General features: G+C 33.9%; 1 protein-coding gene across 1 annotated transcript in view; it reads right to left on the bottom strand.

Moving 5' to 3' along the window:
* The window catches only part of LOC116841198 (cell adhesion molecule 2-like), a 95405-nt gene that overhangs the window by 3725 nt on the left and 67090 nt on the right, over positions 1 to 24590 (bottom strand). Inside the window, exons 3-4 of the mRNA XM_032808853.1 lie at positions 6948 to 7176; positions 4613 to 4912 (exon numbers count right to left, since the gene is read on the bottom strand). Coding sequence (XP_032664744.1) covers positions 4613 to 4912; positions 6948 to 7176 — 529 coding nt within the window. The remainder of the gene's footprint in view (positions 1 to 4612; positions 4913 to 6947; positions 7177 to 24590) is intronic.

Raw genomic sequence — 24590 nt, 5'->3', positions numbered from 1 at the left:
AATGTTTAAAAAGTTGGTCAGAATAAATTTTATGCATGTTTAGGGTTCTGGGATTAATAAAACTTATGTCCTTTCTGCATGTTAAGACACATTGAGAGCAACATGCAAAGCTATTCGTAAAAAAATATCATTTCTCTTTCATAAAATTTGACAAATGATGACCGGTTGTACATGACGGTACATGATTATACATATATCTCGATTATTTTCGCGTCCCGTTTCACAATCCACAGGTTCTCAATAAACGCGTTACGGGAACATCCACGAATTACGGAGCAATTTGTTCCGTACTCGCGCGATGTTGTCGTGTCACGAAAAACAGCCTAGTATAACGAGCATAATTCAATGTCTGCCGCACGCGCTTCATTAATAAATTATTCAAGCCGGTCCCAGGTCATCGAAGCATTCACCAACTCCGCGGCTCCTTCGTACGTCGCGGATGACGAAGGGCCTTATTATGCGAAACCGGCGCGTCGTATCCGTGTTCGTGCGAGCGCGCGTTCCCGTATATACATATTGGCGCACCAACTTCGCGACTGCATAATTGCTAAGAGTCGATAGAGCGGCAAGCTCCGAAAGCTGGGAAGGGACAGCTGCGAATGTACGCCGATACTCCCCGGGCGTCTCGGAATACACGTGCAAACGTGAGCTCGCGGCGAGCACGATAAGAATGCGAGAAAAATGCGAGAAAATATTCCCGCCTTCCGAAAGGCGCGCGTTCACCGTGTATTTTCAAATCGACGTCATTATCACGCGGCATTTAATCTGACTCTTGCGAGTGGAGTCACGGATTGCTGAGCTATCTGTGTGTGTGTGTGTGTGTGTGTGTGTGTGTGTGTGTGTTCCAATGGCGCGCGCGAAACTTTTTTCATCGACATCGAGCCGCAGTGTAGTTTTAACGAGCGCGGTCGCGAAACGCGTCGAGTTTACGAGCTGGCTGTAAATAGTTAACGTTAGCAGGCCCTCCGCGCAAGATACGAATAGCGGCGACCAATAAAATAATTTTGCACGCTGTAAAGCCAGGAGCCGACGACAGCCGTGCGCTTTGGGAGTTTGTGGGGCGGAAATTGCAACTTACGGGATGGTTGGTCGATCTCGGAATTTCGGAGCCTTCAACTCGCGCGTGCCTCAAAGTGATATTGGTGGTACCGTTGCACGGCGCGGCAAAATTATCTTAATTTCACATTACATGCAAGAGCGGGAGCTCTTGATCGTTTATTGATCGCTTGAATATTTCGGCAAAAATTCACCTCGTCGTTAGGCGCAACGGCCAGCAGAGCGAAAATGCGAAATTCTTCCGTCACGATTATTCAACGATATCAGAATATCGTTGGCTCCGCTCTCCCAAATGCATCCTGCGAAACTTGAGGCGCGTGAAAATGCAAATGCTTAATCCATCCGTTTTAATCCTACGTGTGCAGTTTTCACGTAGCGCAGCAAGCCTTTATTAAAGATGCGAAATCTCGAAAGTTCTCTTGGAATCTAAACGCATCTAATGTTTATTTAGATTCGCGTTAATAGTTATTGTGTATGAGACTTGTTTTAAGTGAAGAACTTGAGGTATTAGGAAGTACCGGGTTTTTAGAAGATAAATCGGAAACTATTCAAGAAAACTGAAATTTGATAAATTATAATGCTAAGGGTTTTTTATAGTCTTCTTCACGAATTTTGTTTATCTGTAGTAATATTTAGAGTTGGGAACGTTACCTCAAAAACGTGTTACCATTCGTAAAAAACAACGGTACCATTACTCGTTACTACTTTTAAAAAGTAACTCGTTATCGTTACCAAAAAGGTAGAAGTATGTGTGTTCATTACTTTTTCGGTCTTGTTTTATAATATTAAGACAAAATACGTAATTAATTTTAAAATAAAATTATTGTTTTTAAGTTTAAATTATTATTTGCTCTCTTGAAGTGAATCAATAAAAATATATCTGATCAAATTAGTAAAAGAAGCATTTCATCGATAATCAGTGAATATTCATTGATTTTCAGTAGAAACATTCCTATTTCACTGTTTTATCCTATTTTACTGATATTTCACTGATTTTAACCAATAGAAGTAAGGTTTCACAGCAAAATCTGCATAATACATATTCATTAAACGTTGTGCTAAACCGAACTTGCTATATTTGTGGTCATAGAATTACAGGCTTCCATACAATGTTATTGTTTGTGTTGGCAAAAGGATCAATAATAGGAACAATCGCTGTTATCAACTGATTCTTTCAGCGAGATTTCACTAATTGCAGTGCTATACATTTAACTAAATCATGAAGTTAATATTAGCTATGCTTAGCGTAGCTTACTTTTATAAAAAACCATGAAACATAAATGTTGTGTATTATAAGCATACTTATTACTAAATTTATTAAAAATTATTAGAAGCTAAATTGCAAAATCTGGTTCTGTACCGGCAATAATTTTTATGTAAACTATAATAAAAGATAAAAAGATGAAATCAAGCTCATAAAGAAATGTTAGTCCCCCAAGTCAGGATTATTGCAGTTTTGAATGGTTTTTTTTAGATGAACTGACTACATTCTCTAAAGTACAATCAATAAGTATAGAATTTAAGTGAAGAATATATTGATTGTACTTAGCACAAGTATACAACATTTATGTTTCTTATAAAAGTAAGCTACACTAAGCATACCTAATATTAACTTCATTAAAAATAACGATAAAAATAACGATTGAATTCGTTATTATTATTGTACAAATATAACGACGTTACCGTTACGATTACAAACAGAAAAAAGTAAGGATCGTTATCGAAAAAAAATAACAGTAACTTTAAAAAAAAAACAGTAACTTTAAAAAAAATAGTAACTTTAAAAAAACAGTAACAGTAAAAAAAGTAAAAATAATAGTGACGGCATACAAGTAATGTGTTACTTCCCAAGTCTGATAATATTAATGTAATATTAATTTTTTTGAAGGCAGATTTTATAAGGATATTAAGAAATAGGCCGGGTAAAACGTGATACTTCATTATCTTACGAAAAAAGTAATTTTTATTATTCTTGAATAAATATCAGTGATCGAATATTCTTATGAATGATAGGGAAATAATATAAATATTTAGACTAAAAGCTAAAGGGGATAACCAATAATTTAGAAAAATCCAAAAATTACATTTTCTTTCTGTCAATGTTGTAAGCAAAAGTAAATTAATAATCTGTTATAAACTTCTAAATTCTGTTATAATACATCTTATAATAATGTTACAAAGTATGTCTCATAAATATGTATGGCACAAACATTACTTAATACCGACATTGCCATTTTTACTTTTCATAGTATATTATGGGAATGTATGTTGTTTGATATTTGAAAGATAGACTATACTGAAGCTACGATTTAGTTTTACATGTTTTACAAGAAAGAACGATTAAGAATTTATGAAACAAACTGTGAAATAATGAAATAGAAGTTTAAAAATTTACTTGATGAAAGTTGCAAAACACAGAAAACGTAGAACAGAATGTATACACAACACACGAATTCGTGCTAAACTTGCTTTTTAATCAAAAGTTTAGAGATCAAGTAACTAACAATTCCACTGCTATCTGATTGGCCGCAACATTTAAGAAGCTAAAATTCGTGATATTTCTTATTTTACTCGACTATTCTTTAATACCCGAAGTTCTTCTATTTAGACTTGAATTCAAAGTTAGATGACAGTTTTTCAGTTAAATCGCAATTATAGATATAAAACGTCGCGTATATCACATAATTCAATTGAAAAACTTAAATCTAACTTTGAATAAGAATCTGATTATTTTACTTAAGACACACACACGTTTCAGAGAGAAGTGACAAGCTTAATACAAGCCTAACAAAGTTATTTTGAAAAATGTATTTGAAAAATAAATATAGATTTAAGCATATTCATTCCGCTATACAAAAAACAATTTAATTGACGTTAAAAAATGTTTTGCTGATCTAAGTAGAATTGTCACAATTAAATTTAACACTGTTTTTGTGCTAAAAAATCTGCTAGAAAATTATCTGTGGCACGTAGAATTTATAGCAGCAGCATCCTAGCAATATCTGCAAGCAAATTTAGATAAGTTGGAAGAATTCACATACATTCGTCTGTGTCTCGTCGCTAGTCTTTTTATCTACCACACAGTCACTTTTATAAAAAGCGTGACTGGCTTTAATCTGGGTGAGCATCACAGAGAGACTTTCTTGTTTTTGACAAATAGTTCAGAAATATAAATACTCCCTCTGTCAACTATATTGCTTAAGTAAACATATGCGATATTGCAGTATTTGCTGGTCATTTATCCACCTTAGTTAGTTTCACGTATTTAGAAAATTTTCGCCATAACTGCAAGATCATACTTTTTTTAGTGTAACATTTTATTCACACCAAGTGGCGTGAAACGTATATTCCCCAAGAGGGACGTTAACGTTATTCCCCTTAAGGGATGCCGAGAAAGAGCATAAGTTTATGAATTAGGAAATCTCGAGTTAAGTTCTCCGAGCAACAACGTACGAAATTCCGTGTGGTTCCGCCAATTCGGAACGCGTGGCCTCGCATCGCTCGTAAAACGTCGCCGAAGCGTGGAGCTGGTACACTCGCAGGAGCGAAGACTCACCATTTAGGACATGAACCCTGATGGACGCCGTATTGGCGTTGCTGGGTTTGCAGCTGTACTCCCCGGAGTCCGAGGGCTGCGCCGTCTGAATAAGGAGCCAAGAGGTGGTGACGTCGTCACTCTTCTCGGTTATCACCGAGATGCCGCCCCTGGGACTGTCGTAGCTCAGGACGTTCTCATTGTAGTACCAGAAGATGTAGGCTGGTGGCTCCGAGCTGAAGTGTATGGCGCACGTCAGGTTTATCGTGCTGCCTGCACCGACGTACAACTCAGGCCCGCCCAGTATCGTCGCCGTAGGTACTGCGATAAAGAAGAATTTTCTTTCGCTTTTCTCTCACTTCTCCACCCTCCTCCCCGCCCCCCGTTCATCTCCTTACTCCCACTAACCGAACTCCCCCTGCCGCTCTCGCTACTCGCGTGGCCTGGATAAATCTAGAGATTCGTGCGTCGTGAAAGCTCTTCGCGTGAAAGCCCCTTGAGAATAGTACTTAGTGAACGAGGGGGAACGAAAGAACGAATCTTTAAAGTCGCCCGTGATCCGTGAGAAGTAACGAGGTGAAGCTTCTTAACAAATACCGGGGTCAGCGTAATTGAAATCGCGAGTGCAACGAGCCGTTGACGCTATTCTTTCTGGAATTCAGCCCCGATCTAAATGTGGTTGAATGTTTTTTAAGTATACCGCTACTTCGTTAGACAATTATGTCGATGGATAATAGTCCGATTCATTTACGATTCGAATATTATTTTGAGGCATATGGAAAAGCTAAGAGCCTAAGATATAGAATTTACGCATCCGTGTACTTTGATGTTTTGTATCTTGGGCCTTGGGAAGGACGTGCAAGCGACAACGTGAGAGAGACTATGGCTTGTATTAATAACCGCTGCTTGAATCTTGTTCCATATGAGATATTCAGATTTGAATTCAGAGTTAGATTTGAGTTTTTCACTTGAATCATATATAATGTTATATCTATAATCGCGACTAAACTGACAAAATCACATCTAACTTTAAATTCAAATCTAAAGATCTCATCTGAGGCAAGTTTCAAGTACCAACCATTATCTTAATTAGGTTAATAATCATTAATCTAAGGTTGTATATTATTCCTTTCAGGAAGGCTCAGTGTACGTAATTTTGCACATCCACTTTAGGTAGTCCCTAAACTTTTTGTATTGGCAAAGTAATAATATTCCATCGATTTAATACTACCGATCCATTCTAGATAGAACTATAGTTTTTGTTCCAACTCGTAAAACAGTGATTTTTTTGCTGAAGAAACCAATATAGTGGTCCAATATGTATGGAGAATCGTTGATGCTCGGAACTGTGAAAAGTTTTTCACGATAAAATTAAACAGATTTTATTTTCTCAACTTTTTATCGATGATATTGTAAAATACAGTATCGGCGATTTTATATCCATTATCATAATGACAAGATTTATTAAATTCTTCTCGTATAGCTGGAATACTCTTGCACATATGAATGTAATAATGTATATTCAGAAAATCGTATTTCTTGACGGTCAATTTTGTTTGGACTACAACATTTTTCATCGGAGGTAACTCATCGGGAGGTCTTTTAAGATTATTTTATGAAGAAAAATGTTACACACACATGAACACAAGTTCGAGGTTTTAAAAGATTAACCCTAGAACTCTAAGCAAAGGTAACAGTTATCCAAACTAACTTTTCAAACGTCACTATTCGTAAAACGTGTTTTAGTTTTTCATTATAACCTTTCCCAATTTTACTGAATCGCAACAATATAAATAGAGTCATATTTCTCATATAGAATATTATTTCTACCAGACTTATAAAAAATGAAACATTAAATTTCGCTAATTTTTACGACAATTATGAGCAAAAGAAAATATACTGACAAGTAAACTTATTCAAGTGTTACATCCCGATTTTGATATTATCGAGACAGTAAATAATACAAAAAAAATTTTCAAATAAAAGTTTTATGAGTTTTAATGAGCTTTATAATAATGCACTCAGATTCAAAATCGGAGTGTAACACTTGGGTCGGTTTACTGGTGAGTGAAACTGACCAAATGTTTAAAGTTTATGTAATGTTTAATATTCAGAGTTCTAGAGTTAATATATCCTACTCGAAATTTGTGTCTCACATGAAATACTCAGATCTGCATTTCAAGTTGTATTAAAGCTTTTAAATCATATAATATTCGTGAAATTATATTTATAATCGCGATTTATCTGAAAAACTTTCATCTAGCTCTAAATTCAAATGTGAGTATCTCATCTGGGACAAGTTTCGAATAGTAACTATTAATACGATCTTAGATCGTGCAAGTAAAACGTAACTTACCAACGACGTTCAAGCGAAACTGATGCGACTTGACGGGTATAGTGGAAATCTGACATTCGTAGATACCCTGATCTCGCTCCTGCGCCCACTTTATGCAGAGGGTCCACTCGGACCATTCACTATTTTGGCCCGTATTTTGTTTGTGCATTGCTTGAAATCGCTGATCGCTCGTGTATGTATACGCCCCGGCCGTTAGAATGTGAATGTCCCTGTGCCTGACCCAGGACACCTATGCAAACAAAGTTCAGAATGGTGATAATCGATACTCAGAGTATCCAATAAATACCGCGTATCCCGTTGTCGATTATGTAAGGTTTCATATTCAAGAAAATATATATTCAATTTACGAGAGGTTGTCTCGGCTTGTACAATAAGTTAGTGAAAATCTTTGAAATCTGTAAAAGTTGACAGCATTAAATATAAATTAAAGAAAGCAAGACCGCATAGATTATAGATTCCAAAAAGTTTGGAATTATAATGCATAGTAAAAGTTTTAGAACGGCTAATTATTTTAAAAAATATTGATCTTTAAAAAAAATGTTTCAACAAAAGTAGTATTCTCTAAATTTCTTGGAGTGAAAATCTCACACGAAAAATAGAGTGACAGGTCACTCAAATTAGAATGACTCTCTCTCTCTCTCTCTCTCTCTCTCTCTCTCTCTCTCTCTCTCTCTCTCTCTTACAGAGTGAATTTCTTCACTCTGTATCGTGAAGTGAAAATTTTTACTTTGTTTCGTGGAGTAAATTTTTGCTCGACAAATGGAGTGACGGTCGTCACTCGAGTTAGAGTGACTTTTCAAATGAGCAAGTATTCAACTTAAGTTTACGACCAGTATTTCGGAATCTCAATTATGTCTCTCAATTTGGAGAATATGTTAAGAGAAATAGGAAATTCCATTTAAGATTTTATGTTAACCTTAATAACACTTCTCAAGGTCATCTCAAAGTCAAATAAGTATCAATATCTGATATATTTTTTAAACATTACTTTCGTTTGAAACGTTTAAATAAATCAATATTTATTTTAGATAATTAGACGTTCTGGAACTTTTAACACGTACTACGATTCCAAATTTCTTGGAACCTATAATCTGTGACCTATAAGGTCTTGCTTTCTTTTTTAATTTATATTTAATGTAGTCAATTTTTATTGATTTCGAGGATTTTCACTAACTTGTATAAACTGAAACGATTCCTTTTTATATATTTTACACATAGTTTTGCCAATAGTTGAGACCGAGTCTAAATAGTTTCAGGGATATGTCGTTCATGCACTTCTTTAGTATTTATTTTGAGAGGAATAGTGGATGTATACAAAATCACAAAATAGTTTTTTCAGAACATAGATACTTTTCCCTGAATTTCATTAAAATCAAAATAATATTACAATTAAAAAATAAAGAAATTGATTTAGTAGCAGAAAAATAAATTTATGAGCTTCTCTAAATTTTGTATTAATATTCTTCATCCTGACTGATTAAATTAAAACGACATTTTGTCAGTTAGAATGAAATTCCTTGCTCAAGTGTATGATGCACCGTTCCAGAATAAAAGCAAATTTCATTTAAATTATTGAAATCGAGCATACGAGTGGACGAGCTAAAATTGGCCCATAATTAAAAGCCAGCAGAAAAGCTGTGGAAACTCTCGCGGAGACTTCGGAATTATTAATCAGAATACATGTTTTATATGTGACTTTCTTTTTTTTACCTTGCGCCACTGGACAACTAAACTCAGCATCAGACAAGATAGTCATGTTATGCTGCATATTTGTCTTTTAATTATTACAAGACAAAATATACAGTCAATACAGGATCGTAGTAACATTAACATATATGTGACTACAAAATATCCAAATTGATGTTCCAAAATTTTTGACTCGATAAATTGCACAATGGAAATGTTACCGTCTTCAATAAACTTTCCTCGTTGATCCCTGCACCGCTCTATGCGAATCTTCCACTGATGGAAACAATATTGCAGGTCCTCTTTTAACAGCATGAACTCCGTCGCTTTTGCCTTAACTGCATCTAGGGACTCGAAACGAGTTCCTTTTAATGCAGACTTGATATTTTGAAATAAAAAAAGTCACCAGGTCAGATAGATACTGTATTCCAACACGGGGATCTTGTACTTCAGCCATTCTTCTACATTTTAGGTCTTCTTGTTCTTACCCGCTCACGAAGAATTATCAAAACTTCCTTACAGTAGATTTGGTTCACGATCTAACCTCTAGGTACTCAATTAATGTGAACAATCCCTCGGATATCGAAAGAAACGATCACGATTACTTTAAATTTGGAATTGTTCATCTGTGTTTTCTTTTGTCTTGGTAAACCTGAGACACTATGCATGGATTGGCACTTCATAACTATACATTTCCATCAACAAATTGTACGTTTCTGTAGCAGATTTTCCTACTTTTAAGAAGGATTTCACACAGTGACACGTTGATTCATAATAATATTTAATATTATTTCGACAGAGCTGAGATACACGATTCACTTCAAACAAAGACTATTGCTGAATTATTAACTATACGTGCGTGGAAATGTAACGGTAAATGGAGGGAAAAACACAGGCCAATACTCATTCTACTCGCTATTGTTGAGGCCACAGGAAAAATCAGTCCAATTATTTTATAATCATACCTCGTAGAAGAAGACTGCTTCTATCATATATTGTTTGTATAATCAGTATATGCTTATATAGTCACGTTTATGTAATCATGTATATGTTTATATGTTTATATAGTCAGTTACAGCAATTAATTGTCTAATAAGTTGTAACTTTAAAATTCTGAAATATGGGATATTTAGCCTCGTAGTTTATTATAACTTTGCTCTATTATTTTCAAATAAGGGAAGGATTTTTTCCCTTTTTATTCGTTATTCTTGTAGTTGTCTTGATCCTCGTGTCCCAAGATTAATCTACAAAGTACGTGACATTTAAGCTCAAAGAAGAATTTAAGTTCAAAACAGTTTTATCAAATCCTGAATATTGTGAGTCCAATATTTTCCAGAATTGTTTTGTGTAACAAAGTTACATTACATATTTTTGCTTTATTTTGTTGCACGAGAGACTTTCCTCCCTCTCCGTTGCATTAAAGATTCCATTACACTCTGTAGAGGTAAATCGAGAGGTAAATCAAAAAGAACGGTTTGTCACGAATGTCCATATCACTGTTATAAGGGGGAAATCATGAAGATCATCGCTCGGTGACTTGAGATAACAAAGTAGCGGCATGTGCCGCTCCGCATAGATGAGATTTGCTTTCACGGTTCACAAATTTTATGCGTTGCCTTAAAATGCCTCCCGAGCGACTTACTTTTGGAAAAATATACTCATCGGAATAGGAGCTTATCTCGATAACTCTGAACCCACCCGGCGCACTATGTCGGAGTCTAGCGCGTCCCGAAGTGCTTCGTACAGTACCTGACCAACTTTACCGCGATTCCGAAACGGAAGGACCGAACGAGAGGATTCGTCTATTTCCGTGCTCGCGGAACGCCAAAAGCCACCGACCCGTGCCGTAACCGGTAAGAAAAGTTGCGAAGAAATACAGAAACTTTTCCGAGAGTTTCGGCGCTTCCTCTGCCGACACACGCAAAGCAGATTCTCACGAGCATAGCGCGATGGTGTCAGTGCGAGACCCGAGGGTTTTCAGCGATTTTCAGGGGGTGCCTTCGAACGGAAAATAAAAGGATTCCACTGAACGATACGATCCAGACATTTCCTTGCATTCAGGATTCTCCCAGGATATTTTAAGACTAACACGTGTGCGTGTATATGTAGCTTTTCATTTGAGCTTATGTTAAACCAATTTCATAAACTATTAGCTCCATAATCTGCTCTCTTAAAATAAATCAGTGAAACATCATTGAAAGCAGTGAATATACACTGATTTGCAGTTATAAGTATAGCACTGAAACTGTTCACTCTTATAGAAATATCATATTAAGAATCATTGATAATTACTTATTTTCAGTATTAAAAATACTGGATAAGTAATTATCAATGATTCTTAGTATGATATTTCTATAAGGGCAGTGCTATAATTATAACTGATATCAGTGACTATTCACTGATTCACTTTAAGAGAGTGGTGGATTATTTTTTACACATTTTATTCATCGATTTTTAAATCTGAATTACCACAAACTAATGGAAATTTTATAGATATAAAATGAAGTTTAATTGCTCTCGTTCGACTGACGAATATTAGTGCTTTCGTATGAACAAAGCGCGCGCGCGCGCGCATCGAGTCTACTATTAATTAAATTTAAATAAAAGTTTAATTATTACTTTATTAATACAGCTTCATAAAAACGAGTAGATACTTAAACGAGTAACGTTTACTTACTCGCGTGCACGTCCAGGCAATAAATAAGAAACGTGTTTAGAGAAATTAAACGTTTAATAGACTACTATATTTTACAAACGCTCTCGCGCTGTCAGTTGCAATCTTGTAATCTCGTGCTCCGATTCACCTCACGTCAGCTCGGCCCAGTAATACGTGTGCAACTCTCTCGTTTTTCTTCATTGACTTGTCGTCACGGGGAACGCAGCGGTTGTCCCGAATGTCATCGTCTCGTCAACACCAGGACTTTCGATATAAATCGATCCGCCCCGAAAGCGCGGACGCAACAATATTAAGACATGGATTTTCCACACAACATAACGTCTGAAATCTGGGACACAAGATATCTTAGAGACGTCTTATATTTTAGACGTGATGTTGTATAAGCTATTATTGATCTATTAGAACAGAGCCTAAATTTGGTAACAGCGTAAGTCGCGTTAACTTCACATACTTTACTTTATGAGCTATGAGCGCTACGAGTGTGTGTTAACATCCAAAGCGTACGCTAACTTCCAAAGTTTATTAACAAAAGTTATATTAACAAAATTAAGAAAATGACGATTATATACAAGTAATCCAAAAAGTTATAAATAAAATGTCAGAAAATTTCGAAACCAAAACTGTTAAATCTTTTATATAATCAGAAAATAAGATTTCAACGCGAAAGCAATGGAAAGTTAATGTCTATTAGTAAAAAAAAGTTATACTAATGAAATTAAGAAAACGTGGCCATAAAAATATAATTTAAAAGATTGTAAATAAAAAGTCAGAAAATTTCAAAACCAATTGTTAAGTTATATAATTAAAAAATAAAATTTTAATTGAATGTTCGCCTCGTACGAGGACAATGGAAGGTTAAATATTGTTGCGCTATTTTAATTGCTTGTAATATAACAAAAAAGAGTTGTGCTGTCATTTTTTATTCCAGAGCACGACATTAAAGTATTAAAGTAAAAAGTGAAGATGATCTTTCGTTATATCTTTCGATTCTTTACATTAAATATATTCCTTTCTTCAATTTTAAGAAAATCTTTATGTAAATAGCTTATTTATTTTTAGCTATATTAAACACGGATAAAATATTCTAATAAAAATTACAACTAAATTTTTATAATCTTGGACAATGCAAAATTAAGACTGAAATTACTATATATTCATTTAAAAATGTTATGCACGTTTGACTTTTTGTTACAAAATTATTGTAATTACTTAAATGTTTCTTTATATCCTATATATATTAGGTAGATTGTCAAATTTTCTATTAATATAATAATTTATACTACAATTTCAGTACAGCTTTACAAAAAATATTGCAAAAGGAATAGAATGTTAACATAATTTTAACTATGATATTTTCTTTGTGTACAGGCGGTCAAGGTTTCTATACCGTTAAACTCTAATTACAAACAAAGAAATACTCAGTATAGCTAACCTTTGTAATAATTTTAATAATAACCGCATTATAATCAATTAATACCGCAAAAACTTGGAATTAATAATTCTATTCGCCTCGTGACTGAAGGAATATATATTCTCGTATATCCAAATTATTATATCCTTTGATAAATTCAAATATATAATATTTTTTTCTTAAAAATTCAAGTATTCACAAGAAAATTCAAGAGTGTTGATTTCTTAAATCTATTTTCAGCAAAATGTAAATATTAGCGAGAACTGAAATCCCAATGTGTCAGATTAAAATGCCCAAGACGTGTGCGCCATGTAAGAGTTAAGTTTAATCGTCCTTCATACATTTTCGCGTTGAGTACTCAAATTTATCAGAATAACGCGTTTCGCACAGATTGAGCCTTTCTGCATTCCTTACATCCTCGCAATCCTCAACGCATCTTCAATACTAAATCATAACGTCCGAAGAATCGTACATGCGAAACAGTCGCGCCGAAATAATTTATCGTCGTCACCCGTCAGAGAAGCCATCCGTCTCGGAGAGCTTTCGTAGCTTGGCGCGCAACGAGCAAAACCGTAATATTGGAATTCGCGGTAACGGGAACTTCGACGCATATTAACGTCGGGTTTCGCGGCGCGGAGCTCGCGTCCCCAATGCGGGAAATTTCTACCGGGAGCGGCGGTGGTCTTTAGGAGCGAGGCCGGCTGTTCATCGATATTTTCACAGAGTCCGACCTCGTATATAAACCGAGCAAGACGCGGGTGCGTGTGCACGGGTATGCGTATATGTATGTATACGCGTCCTGCAAGCTCCGTCTACATATATGCCCGTCGTTGGCACCACTTAGCGTATTTACTCGACGAAGTTTACGTCTCTCGCGGCGTTTGGCGAGTGGTAGCTATTGCACGTGAACAAAAGCAGTTTAGCGCTTCCTAACTTATCCATCGGAGGAGACCGGGCGACTCGTAGACGCGAATGGAGACTGCGAGAAGACGTCGAGAATGATGAATGTCGAACGTTAAGCGGAACTGCCAGGAACACAACGGGAATGTGGCAAATGGTTTCTGATATTGCTCGTGAAGTGTGCCGCCGCGAGGCCGAGCTCTTCGATCGCGATTGCCTCGAATTATTGTCATTTCATTCTAGAACGTAAGTCACAATTAATCATTTTTAATTAAAAATGTCTCAGTCCTGCTAAACTGATTGGTTTTTTTGCGATTTTCGTATGACCAGTATTACAGGATTACACATTATCCGTTGTTTTCCTCCCGGTATTTCCACTATCGGGCTATTTAGGCGAGCTTTTGTATCATGAAGAGTGATCAAAAGCTTTTTCCGCAATACATGACATATTGTGTGTTTGAATTTAACGTACGTTAAGCAACAATAATTTCGATATTGCGTGTTTTTTTAAAGCACCCAATTGTATGCCTTCTCGCGCAATTTTAATAAAATATAAAATCGGAAATAAATTGAAAATATAAAAATTGGTGCGCAGGTAGGTAAAACTGGAACATATACAGGGTGTCCCGCGTAAGACGGACCAAAAGAAAAATATAAGTAGAACACATAAAAGTGAACAAAAAAAAGTGAACACATAAAAGTGAACTGCATTATTTCTTATCATATGCTATGTTCCAAAAAATTGATACCAAAGATTAACACCAAATAATGATTGTCATCAATATTTTATTAAGAAAAGAATATAGACTTTTTCGTTTTATATGAAAAGTGTTGTTAATAAGTAATTATGTGTAATTAAATATGCAATATTAAATTTTTATATTACATTTTAATGAGACATTTTCGGAAAACTTTTTAAATCAACAATTAGAGAATAAACAATTTTTGTTAAATATTCTATTTTATCCCACGTAGGAGGCATAAAGTTAATTCATACTTTCAATAAAACAATAATTTCATTCTTCTAAATTATTTTTTCACAGTAAAATTTATGTTTCCTTTATAGTGGGTAGTTCACAGAGTATTTTAGTGCAAAATCAAATGGATTTGTTTATTTTTAATATGTTTGAACATTAAAGTTCTCATTATACTCCAATAGGGTTTCAATATTCAATAAATCGCCAAGAATATCTCTCTTGAGGATTTAAAGATACGAAAGATTGCAACATGTGAGGAATAAAACCAGTATTGTTACAAATGTTCCATTTATATTATACACTGTATTGGAAGGAACGAAAGAGGATAAGTCCTAATTATACATATATATGTCTGACAATTATTGACGTATCCGTTGTGTGCAAGTAGATCTCATCAAACTAAATTTGAAATTTTTCTATCATTTCGCAAACAGCTACAATTTTGTGTTATCAATTAAAAGAGATTAAATGATCACACGCGATACAGTAGATGAGTTGTAATGGCGACGTCTGCTGTCGCGTGCTTGTACATTAGATGAAACTGAACAAAAAAGTACAGTATCATTTTGTAAATGACTACGCATATTTTCAGTTATTAAGATAGCTTTTTGTTATTAAGGTTGCTTCATAATCCAATTTTTTTAGGAGGATCTTTTCAAATTTTAATATATTAATATATTAGTTATATATATTTTAATATATTTTAATATATATTTTAATATATTTTAATATATTTTAATATATTAGTATATTAATCGAAACACGATTGATACGTATTTGCAACTAGAAAAAATTGATTGACGCGAAGATATATAAAGTCAAAGTTAGCACTACTTACGTATATCAAAAATATGAAAACAGCTTTCGATATTGCGTTTTCAATTCTAGCAAACAAATTATTTTTACAGTTTTAACAGTTTTTTTACAGTTTTTTACAGTTTTTAAAACAAGTTTTAAAACAAGTTTTAAAACAAGACAAGAATATGACGTAAGAAACTAACGGAAATGTTATAAAAGAATTACAAGTTCGTTAACCATCTAACTTTTTAAAAATTGACATGTAAAATGCATAGTTTATGATAACAGTTGAAGTATACGGCAACTAACCTCTAATGATTTTGTAATATTTTACGCATTATTAATATTTTCTTTCCTTAGTGCCTTCTGGTTAAGAATTTTCTTAAAGATGAGATGATTAAATAGAAACGTAAAGATTTATAATCAATAAGTAAAAATGTAAAAAATACGATAAAATATGATAAATCTAAGTCATGATTATTTTACTAATAGCATGCATTAGCGTCCATCAGTACACATAATATGTTCACAAATATATTCCTAACACGAGCAGACCCAACCAGAAGTATTAATGCGTGAAACATGAAAAAACAATTATTTCTTTACGAGTTTTCAAACATTATGTACGATTAATTGCTATTTTCTTTAGTGTCAAAGTTATATTTCATAAATCATATTTATAAACATTTAATTTATATTTGTAGAGTTTTTTTGAATTGTATTAACCATTACTTGGGATAATTTTTTAATATTTTTGTGAAACAACGGTTTTAATTAAATAAAATTGATGGGACACAAAAATTTATATATTTAATAATATCAAACAAAATTAAACCAAAATTAAACCAAAATTAAATCAAAAGTACGTATCTTTCTTATAATAAAGTCTCTTGTTTAATTTTATATTAATTATTATAAATAAATTAATTTTTGCTTACCATTTATTCCCATTTGCGCAGTATCACTTATTTTATTTTGTTTGATTGAATATCAAGCAGTTTTATTATTATTTATGTTATAATATTGGATATTTTTAACATATCTTTCTCTATAAACATATAATATTAGGTATTCTTAACATATAACAGTAACATGCAATCAAAATGTAATAGTTTAAGTCTTGATTATTCTAATTAGAACACAGAAAACTTCTCTTTGTGTTAGTAACAAATAAAATTGAAACGATGGTATACGTAGTAGAGTACAAAAGCTAGATGCCAAACATTTTATAATTTCAAAGTTACAACTTCTCACACAATTAATTGTTGTGACTGACTATAAACATAGTAAAGACAATCTTCTTTTATATACTAATGTCCGCCATGATCCTGTTAACTGTATATTTTGCTTTGTAACAATAAAAATACGAGCATGCAGCAAAATAGTCAGAAACATCTTGCCCTGATACCGGGTTTAGTTGTCCGATAGCGCAGAGTAAAGAAGGCCACATATAAAATATGTATTCTGATTAGTAGCTCCAGAGTTTCCGACTAGCCAACTTTACCTCGTTCGCACATATGCTTTATTTTAATCATCTTATGAATAAAAATTGCATTTATTATCAAAAACAGTATATCATACACTTGCAAAAAATTTCATTCTAGCTAATAACACATTGCTTAATTTTATTCAGTCACGATGGAGAATATTAATACAAGTTTGCGGGAAATTCGAAAATTTATTTTGCTATTACCAGTTGTTTTCTACCCCTCAATTGTAATATTATCTCGATTTTTATCGATATTACATTCCCTGCAAAATATAAACATTTTTAATAATATAAAAAGAATAAAAAGCTTTGAGAAAAGTGTCAAAATGATTTAAAGATGTAAAAACCATATAGAAAGTGGTTAAACTTATAAGTAAACTTTGTACGCTTTTGTTATACTTGCGTACATTTTACAAACAATTCCCATATAATGGTAAATTCATTCTTTATAAAATTGAATCATGATTGAATCATAAAGATAATCATTGCTAAGGTATAAAGGCTACCTAAAACGGGAATAATTGTTTTTGCAGCAAGATAGAACACAGACGTTTCAATTGTGATAAAATTTCAATTGTGATAAAATAATATTATCTCGATTTTAATGAAGTTCAAGGAAAAGTATTTATGTTTTGAAAAGACCATTTCACAATTTTGTATTCACTATTTCTCTCAAGATAAATAACAAAAAAGGCAACATAAGCTTGAAGCCATATAACCTCAATCTCCTTTACTTGAAGCATAACATCCCCTAATTCCCTATCCTCGATATATTATCAGTGATATCAGCAATCGTTATTAAATGCAGCGTAAAAATCGGATTTGAAATGTATTTTTCGCGGGTTCGGTGATGCCGCAGATAGAAGACCAAAGATCTATTTTCGAATTGGTGCCGCTTGGTCTGAACCGTTCTGTATACAGAGACGCCGCGGGTAAACTTTATATTTCACTGCTCTGTTTTCGCATTCGTCCCCTTTCCACGAGAATTCTCGCATCCATTGCTGAACGCACGGTATATTGATCCCGTTACTCGATGACTTGGATAGAATTCGTTTCGTGATACTCGGTCAGGGCTCGTGTGTATATTTACGGTTTCAGTTGCCGTGAAATATCTTTCTTTCTTGTCATGTAAATGTTAACTCTCACGGCGACATCAGCACAGTGATTGGTGACGCACGTGCGTCGCGCACGAGTCGCGCTGTGATGAATGAACAAAATACGTGACACGCGTCAGGATACATGTGCAGCCCTGAATAGCTTCGAAAATACCTTTTGCCTTCGCGCCTGTTATTTTATATAATTGATTTTCTCGTCCTCCCTGCATATAACGAAAAAAATTAATCACTCGAAAAGTACGTTAAATTATCTCACGTGTATTTTATGACTGAACGAAGTACAAAATAATGCAATATCCTCAATATCGGGACACTTTTTCTATTAGGATTAAACTGACTGGAATATCATAAATTTCGTAATGATAAAATTCTAATAGAGTTTTCTTGCGACACATAACTGCCTTTTCATCGTCGAAAATGTAATTATAAAGTTTTAAGCAGCGTAAATTTTGCGAAAAGTGATTTAACAGACGAACAGTTGAAGCGATTCACGAAAAATTCCCGTAAAAGTTACAAACTCCATTTACGATTACAAATGTGCAACTGGCGAGATTGTCTAATATATTAAATAAATTACTGCAACTCGTCAGTTATGCTGAACAACTTTGGTATGTACATGTACGTGTATGCGCATGCAAAGTATGCATTAATTCTGAGACTTTAGAGCACAGTTCCAGTTGCTGATTCTATTATACACACATTTATTTATTACTCATTTATGACTTTCTCAGACCGAGGATTTATATTCACATAAAATGCAATTATTTCCTAAATGTAAAAAGACATAAAAACAGTGAAGTATAAAAGATATATTTTAATTAATATATTTATAAGATGTGTTCACATATGATTGTTCCTTCTCATTGCATGAATTTTAATACTTTTTCAGTTAATGTGAACATTCCCTGCAAAATATAAACATTTTAACAATATAAAAATAATAAAAAGCTTTGAAAAAAGTGTAAAAATGATTTAAAGATGTAAAAACCATATAGAAAGTGGTTAAACTTATAAGTAAACTTTGTACGCTTTTGTTATACTTGCGTACATTTTACAAACAATTCCCGATCATACAATGTAAGTTCACTCTTTATAAAATTAAATCATGTTAAAGATAATCATTGCTAAGTTGTTGAACCTAAAACACGCGAATAATTGTTTTTGCAGCAAGATAGAACACGGACGTTTCAATTGTGATAAAATAATTGGGTGTTATTGAAACTCGTATCATTCGCATATCTGAGTAATGAACAAATGAGATTCCAAACTCGAAATTATAACACGTGGAATTATTGGAAAACTCTCGACGCGCTTGTTCTCGTATTTTGCGTGAAAGAGAGATAGAGGTAGGAAAAGAGAGAAAATGCCTGTATTAATAAATATAAAATAAATACTTTGACTGTTTTTCCACGGCAACGCTTCAAGTGTTCCATTATTTTGCGAAATATCGCGTTTCCGCTTTTGCGATTTCGTCTCTTTGCCTTTTTGCGATATTCGTTTGACCAGCATTGCTCGACGTCCGCTGTTTTACTCTCGATATTCTCGCTATCGTGCTAATCAGGCGAATGTTTGTGCCATGATCAAAAGCGTCCTCTGTAATACCGTGATACCGAATCAAGGGTGTATCTGCATTTAACCTATCCACGTTTAGCGACAATAAGTTCGATATTGCGCGTTTTTTTTAATATCCGATTGCATACTTTCCTATAGTTGTTGAACGAAAATATAAAATTGAAAATACAGTATGTACAACATATGTAAAATAAATCGCAACGAACAGAACACTCAAACTCATCTCTTTTAAGAATTATTAAGGATTATGAAAAGACAACATGTGAAAAATACAAACATTTTTATTATTATTTATTATGAATGGAACATTAATCACTTTTGATAAATATGAAGAAATGACATTGAGAGAAAAAAATTGTATTTATTTTTATTAAAATTTACCATTAAATATTGTTATCCACTAGGATTGTTCATTAAAATTTACATATTTAAATTGCATTCTACGTATTTTCATGTCTCTGTAGCAAGAAAAATACTTGTTTATTCCGTTTTCGATGATTCTCACATCTATATACAGACACACATGTACATATTCTGTTTATTTACGAAAATTAACAACTAGTTGCAATATTCAGTTTCATTTAATTTACTTTTGCATCCGAATTTACTAAAAACTTATTTGCCGATGTACTCCAAGTGAAAAATTATACAATTTGATTTAATTTCGCTTGGCGAATTTTGCCAATATCGCTAAATGAATTTATTTCTACACGGAAAAAGCAACTCCGTTAGTGTAACTGAATTTGCTGTTATCTGGAAACCAGATGAAAAACTCGCTAGTGAGAGCAGAAAGATTCCTATAGGAGGTTTTTATTCAACCAATTATTCTCAGTTACTTCAACCGAGTTTTAATACAGCTGAATGTTCAGACGAATGTCTTCGGTCACCGTAACAGAGATATTATTTCTTGTCAGCAAATTTTTCGTCCGGCTCCCATTCAATTGCGCAAACTGAAATTTTTTACGTGTACTGTTTCACCGTGGATTTAATTCACGTGTCATAACGTAAAAAAGAAGTACTAAGAAATGTTTTAATTTCGAGTACGTCAAAAAATTGAAATTTTTTAAGACATTAGCAGTTCAGTCAAGGATATTTGCTTATCGACTTTGCAACAAGCAGCCTCGGGCAACTAACCAACTCGTAAATCGACTTTCGCGTGAGATGGCTTAACCACTAGTGCACGAATAATTAAATTGCTTAGTGAGAAAGCAACCAGAAACACGGAAAAATTTTCGAGCGGAACTCCGATCTATTATTAAACGTAATTACCACGCAACACCACGGAATAAGTATAAAGGGGGCGCAAAATCAATTTCTTTCTGCCATATAATATTGCGCTCGATACTTTTTAGATGTTACAATGGCATTCCAATTAATTCCTTGCACTGTTTAAATTATTTCGTTACAGTTGAAAACTCAATTAAATGTATTTTTAGGTACGATACTTTGTGAAATGTTTCATCGCATACGATGATGGATTTACTTAAATCTACATTTGTGATATCGATTTCGTCTCGAATAAGAAATAATACAATGCCATATTTTATATGAAATTCTGTATCTTCAATATTAGCATTTCACTAGCTCTGTTAGAAAATGAAATACTGCTAAAGAGTCAAGCCCACTTGAGATGAAATGCGTAATAAAGTTTTATTATCTCTATTTATATCCTTTGCAATACCTGAAATAATTTAAGTTGCGCGAAGTCTTTTATTTTCAATCACTCGGAACTCTAGAACCATCGGGGACTTTTTTAGTTAAGGCAAAATTAATTCCAACTTGGCAAAAAATATATTGAGGAAAAGAGCGCGGTAGCCGCGGAATAACTTGCGTAAGGATCGATTTTATGGCGTTTTTTTTTCTTCTCGCACTCTTTCGTCGCTCCGTGAAGCTTGATATCGGCGTTAGGTTTCCATTGTCGCAGCGTTCTTTGTCATCATTAGAGGAAAGTAACCGAAACCTCGGCTCGTATCAGGAGAAGTATTGCGTTTAAATGAATTCGAGATTAAAATGTCATACAATACACGAATACAGATGGATTTCTTCTGCAAGAACGAGTCAATGAAATTATGTACGTTCTGAATCAGATGCGGAGATTACATCAATAATGACGTTCACGGAGCCAATTAATTCGATCAACTAACAACTCCGATGATTCCTTTCAATAGAGATCGTAGTGGTAGTACTGCGTCCGCGATAAAATTGAGTTTCCAGTTACCTCTAAGGTCAATTAACGTCCAATCGACCCGGCGCAACTCGATTATTCCCTGCAAATCGCTTCTTTTAAAGTCCTTACGGCGATTCCTCTTTTACTCCCGTGAGAGAGTAGAGCAACCGTTAGTCTTTAGTTTAGATGTTACCACATTCAAATTGCACATGTATAATAAAATCAGCGTATTTTTAAAAGAATGTTAATATGCGAGAATATTAATATGCAAAAAGAAATATGTAACGATACTGTCCTACACAGCAAAAAAAATCTGTAGGATATACTGAAATTATCGCGGACATACGAAGTATATTTCAATATCCTTACAATATTGCCTGATATATATACTAATTAGGAATAGGATATACTAATGTCCGCATTTACGAAAACGTAGAGATATCGTATATATAGCGAAAGAGATCTGTAGGATATACTGTAATCATAAGATATTGAAATATATGAAATATATCTCAATATCTTTAGAATATAATTAGTATATATACTAATAAAGAAGAGAATATACCATTGACCACATGTAAGAAAACGTGGTGAAGCATTATTAGATGTTCCGGTTAGTTTTGAGGGTTCAATGTAGATGGCTATAGCTACAAATCTAGTGGAAACATTTTGAAAATGGGTATGTCATGTCAAAGCTAGGACTTCTCTACAAACAAATTGACACATGTCCTGCGCATTCGTAAACATAAACACATTGTTTAGTGCGACTAAACATGGAACGTGATAAAGAGCATTTTCGGCATCTATTACTTTACTGCTTTGATTTGAAGAAAACAGCCGAAGCTCATCGATTCATTTCAGAAATTTATTCTGACTCTGTTCTATCAGTTAAAACATGTGAGTATTGGTATCGAATTTAAAAATAATGATTTTGATTTGAAAGGCAAAGAATATTTAGGTTAATCCAAATGTTCGAAGATGCCGAATTGCAGACATTGTTGGATGAAAACTCAGCTCAAACACTTCAAGAATTAGCTACAACATTAAATGTTGGTAAATCAATCGTTTCTGATCGTTTACACGCAATGGGAAAGATTCAAAAAGAATGTTCCACACGAATTGTCTGAATTGGCTATTCAAAATCGTTTAACAATTTGCACTTCATTGCTTTCTCGTCACAAAAAGAAGCAATTTTTGTATCAAATTGTAACTGACAATGAAAAATGGATATACTATGATAATCCTAAGTGTAAAAGATCGTGGATAGATCCAGGTCAATTGTCGACATCGATTCCAAAACGCAATATCCATGGAAATAAGGTTTTGTTATGTATTTGGTGGGACATGTGAAGGGCATCGTGTATTATGAGCTGCTGAAACCGAATCAAACAGTCACTGCTGAGGTTTAACGACAATTAATCGATTTGAATCATGCTTTGAACCAAAAACGTCCAATAACAGCTCAACGAAAACGCAAAGTGATTTTGTTGCACGACAATGCATCGATCACACGTTGCAAAAGCAGTTGAAGATACGTTATCGGAATTTTGATAGGAAATCTTACCACACGCCGCGTATTCACCAGACTGTACTCCTTCATATTATTACTTATTTCGATTGATGCAGCACGCCCTTACTGACCAGCATTTCAAAACATGATACAATAAAGAAATAGCTTGATGAATGGATTGCTTCGAAAGACGAATATTTCTTTTACCGCGGAATCCAGTTATTGCCAGAAAAGTGGGAAAAAGTTGTAGCTAACAATGGGAAATATTTTGATTAAAATAATTTAATGTTTCTCTAAAATATACGTATTTCCTTTTTGCACCAAATCCCTCAAATCTAACCAGAACACCTAATACATGGTGAAAAATTGGGACACAGCTTTGAAAGGAAGTAACTAACTGAGGCTGTATTTCAAAATTTACTGTCCGTATTGAAAATCTATTGTTTACATCATAATACATTTTCAGTACTAGTAGTGGATTTCGCAACGCAGCTTAAGTCACGTAACCCGTGATTGCAGGTGCACGCGATATAAGGCCGATATTCATAGTCGGATAGTATATTTGTACTCCCCACAATATATTTTTATCTTGTGTAATTGTATTTGTATAATTTATTTTATGTATTATCACTACATCCCGATTATCTATTATAATTATCCCCAATATATCTTATAATGTCCCTGCGATATACACTCTTAGTTTTATTATACCGGCAATAATCACAGATATTTCATGCATAACGTAAAAATATATTTCATGACATTTTGCAATATCTCGGCGTTTTCTTAAGTGCGGACATTAGTATATCCTGGTAATATCCATCGAATATCTAGATATCTATCAGATATCTCTGAGACATTGCAATATCCTGAATGAGAAAATGTGTTGAGGAAATCTTAGATTTCTGTTGTTGTGTGAGATAGGATCCAAGATGAGTTTAATTTGGCAGCAGCAAGTGTCGTCGTTATCTATTTGTGTTTACCTATTTGTGTTTACCTATTTGTGTTTACCTATTTATGTTTACCTATTATCTATTTGGGTGTACCTGTTTACATGTTTACCTATTTACCTGTGGCAAAATTATATTGTATTGTCGCGTTCAAAAAAAGTCGAGAGCGATGAGTCACGCGAGTTGTGCGTATTCGTGAATAAATATACCGCGCGAGATATCGAGATGTTAAGATCCGACGTTCAAATTGGGCCAATAAGGAGCGGCCATAGCGGATCAAAAGATGACAAGATTAAGAATATAAGGCGCCGGAAAAGTATAGTGAGCGGAGCTCGCTCGGTTTTCTAATCTGTTTCGCAGAAAGTTGACAGTGTAACTCTACCCATATATA

This window comes from Odontomachus brunneus, unplaced genomic scaffold (assembly GCF_010583005.1).
Source record: "Odontomachus brunneus isolate Ranch 3 - 2012 unplaced genomic scaffold, Obru_v1 Obru_scaffold_014, whole genome shotgun sequence".
NCBI classification, from domain to species: Eukaryota; Metazoa; Arthropoda; class Insecta; order Hymenoptera; family Formicidae; genus Odontomachus; species Odontomachus brunneus.
This window is presented reverse-complemented; position numbering and strand designations above follow the sequence as displayed.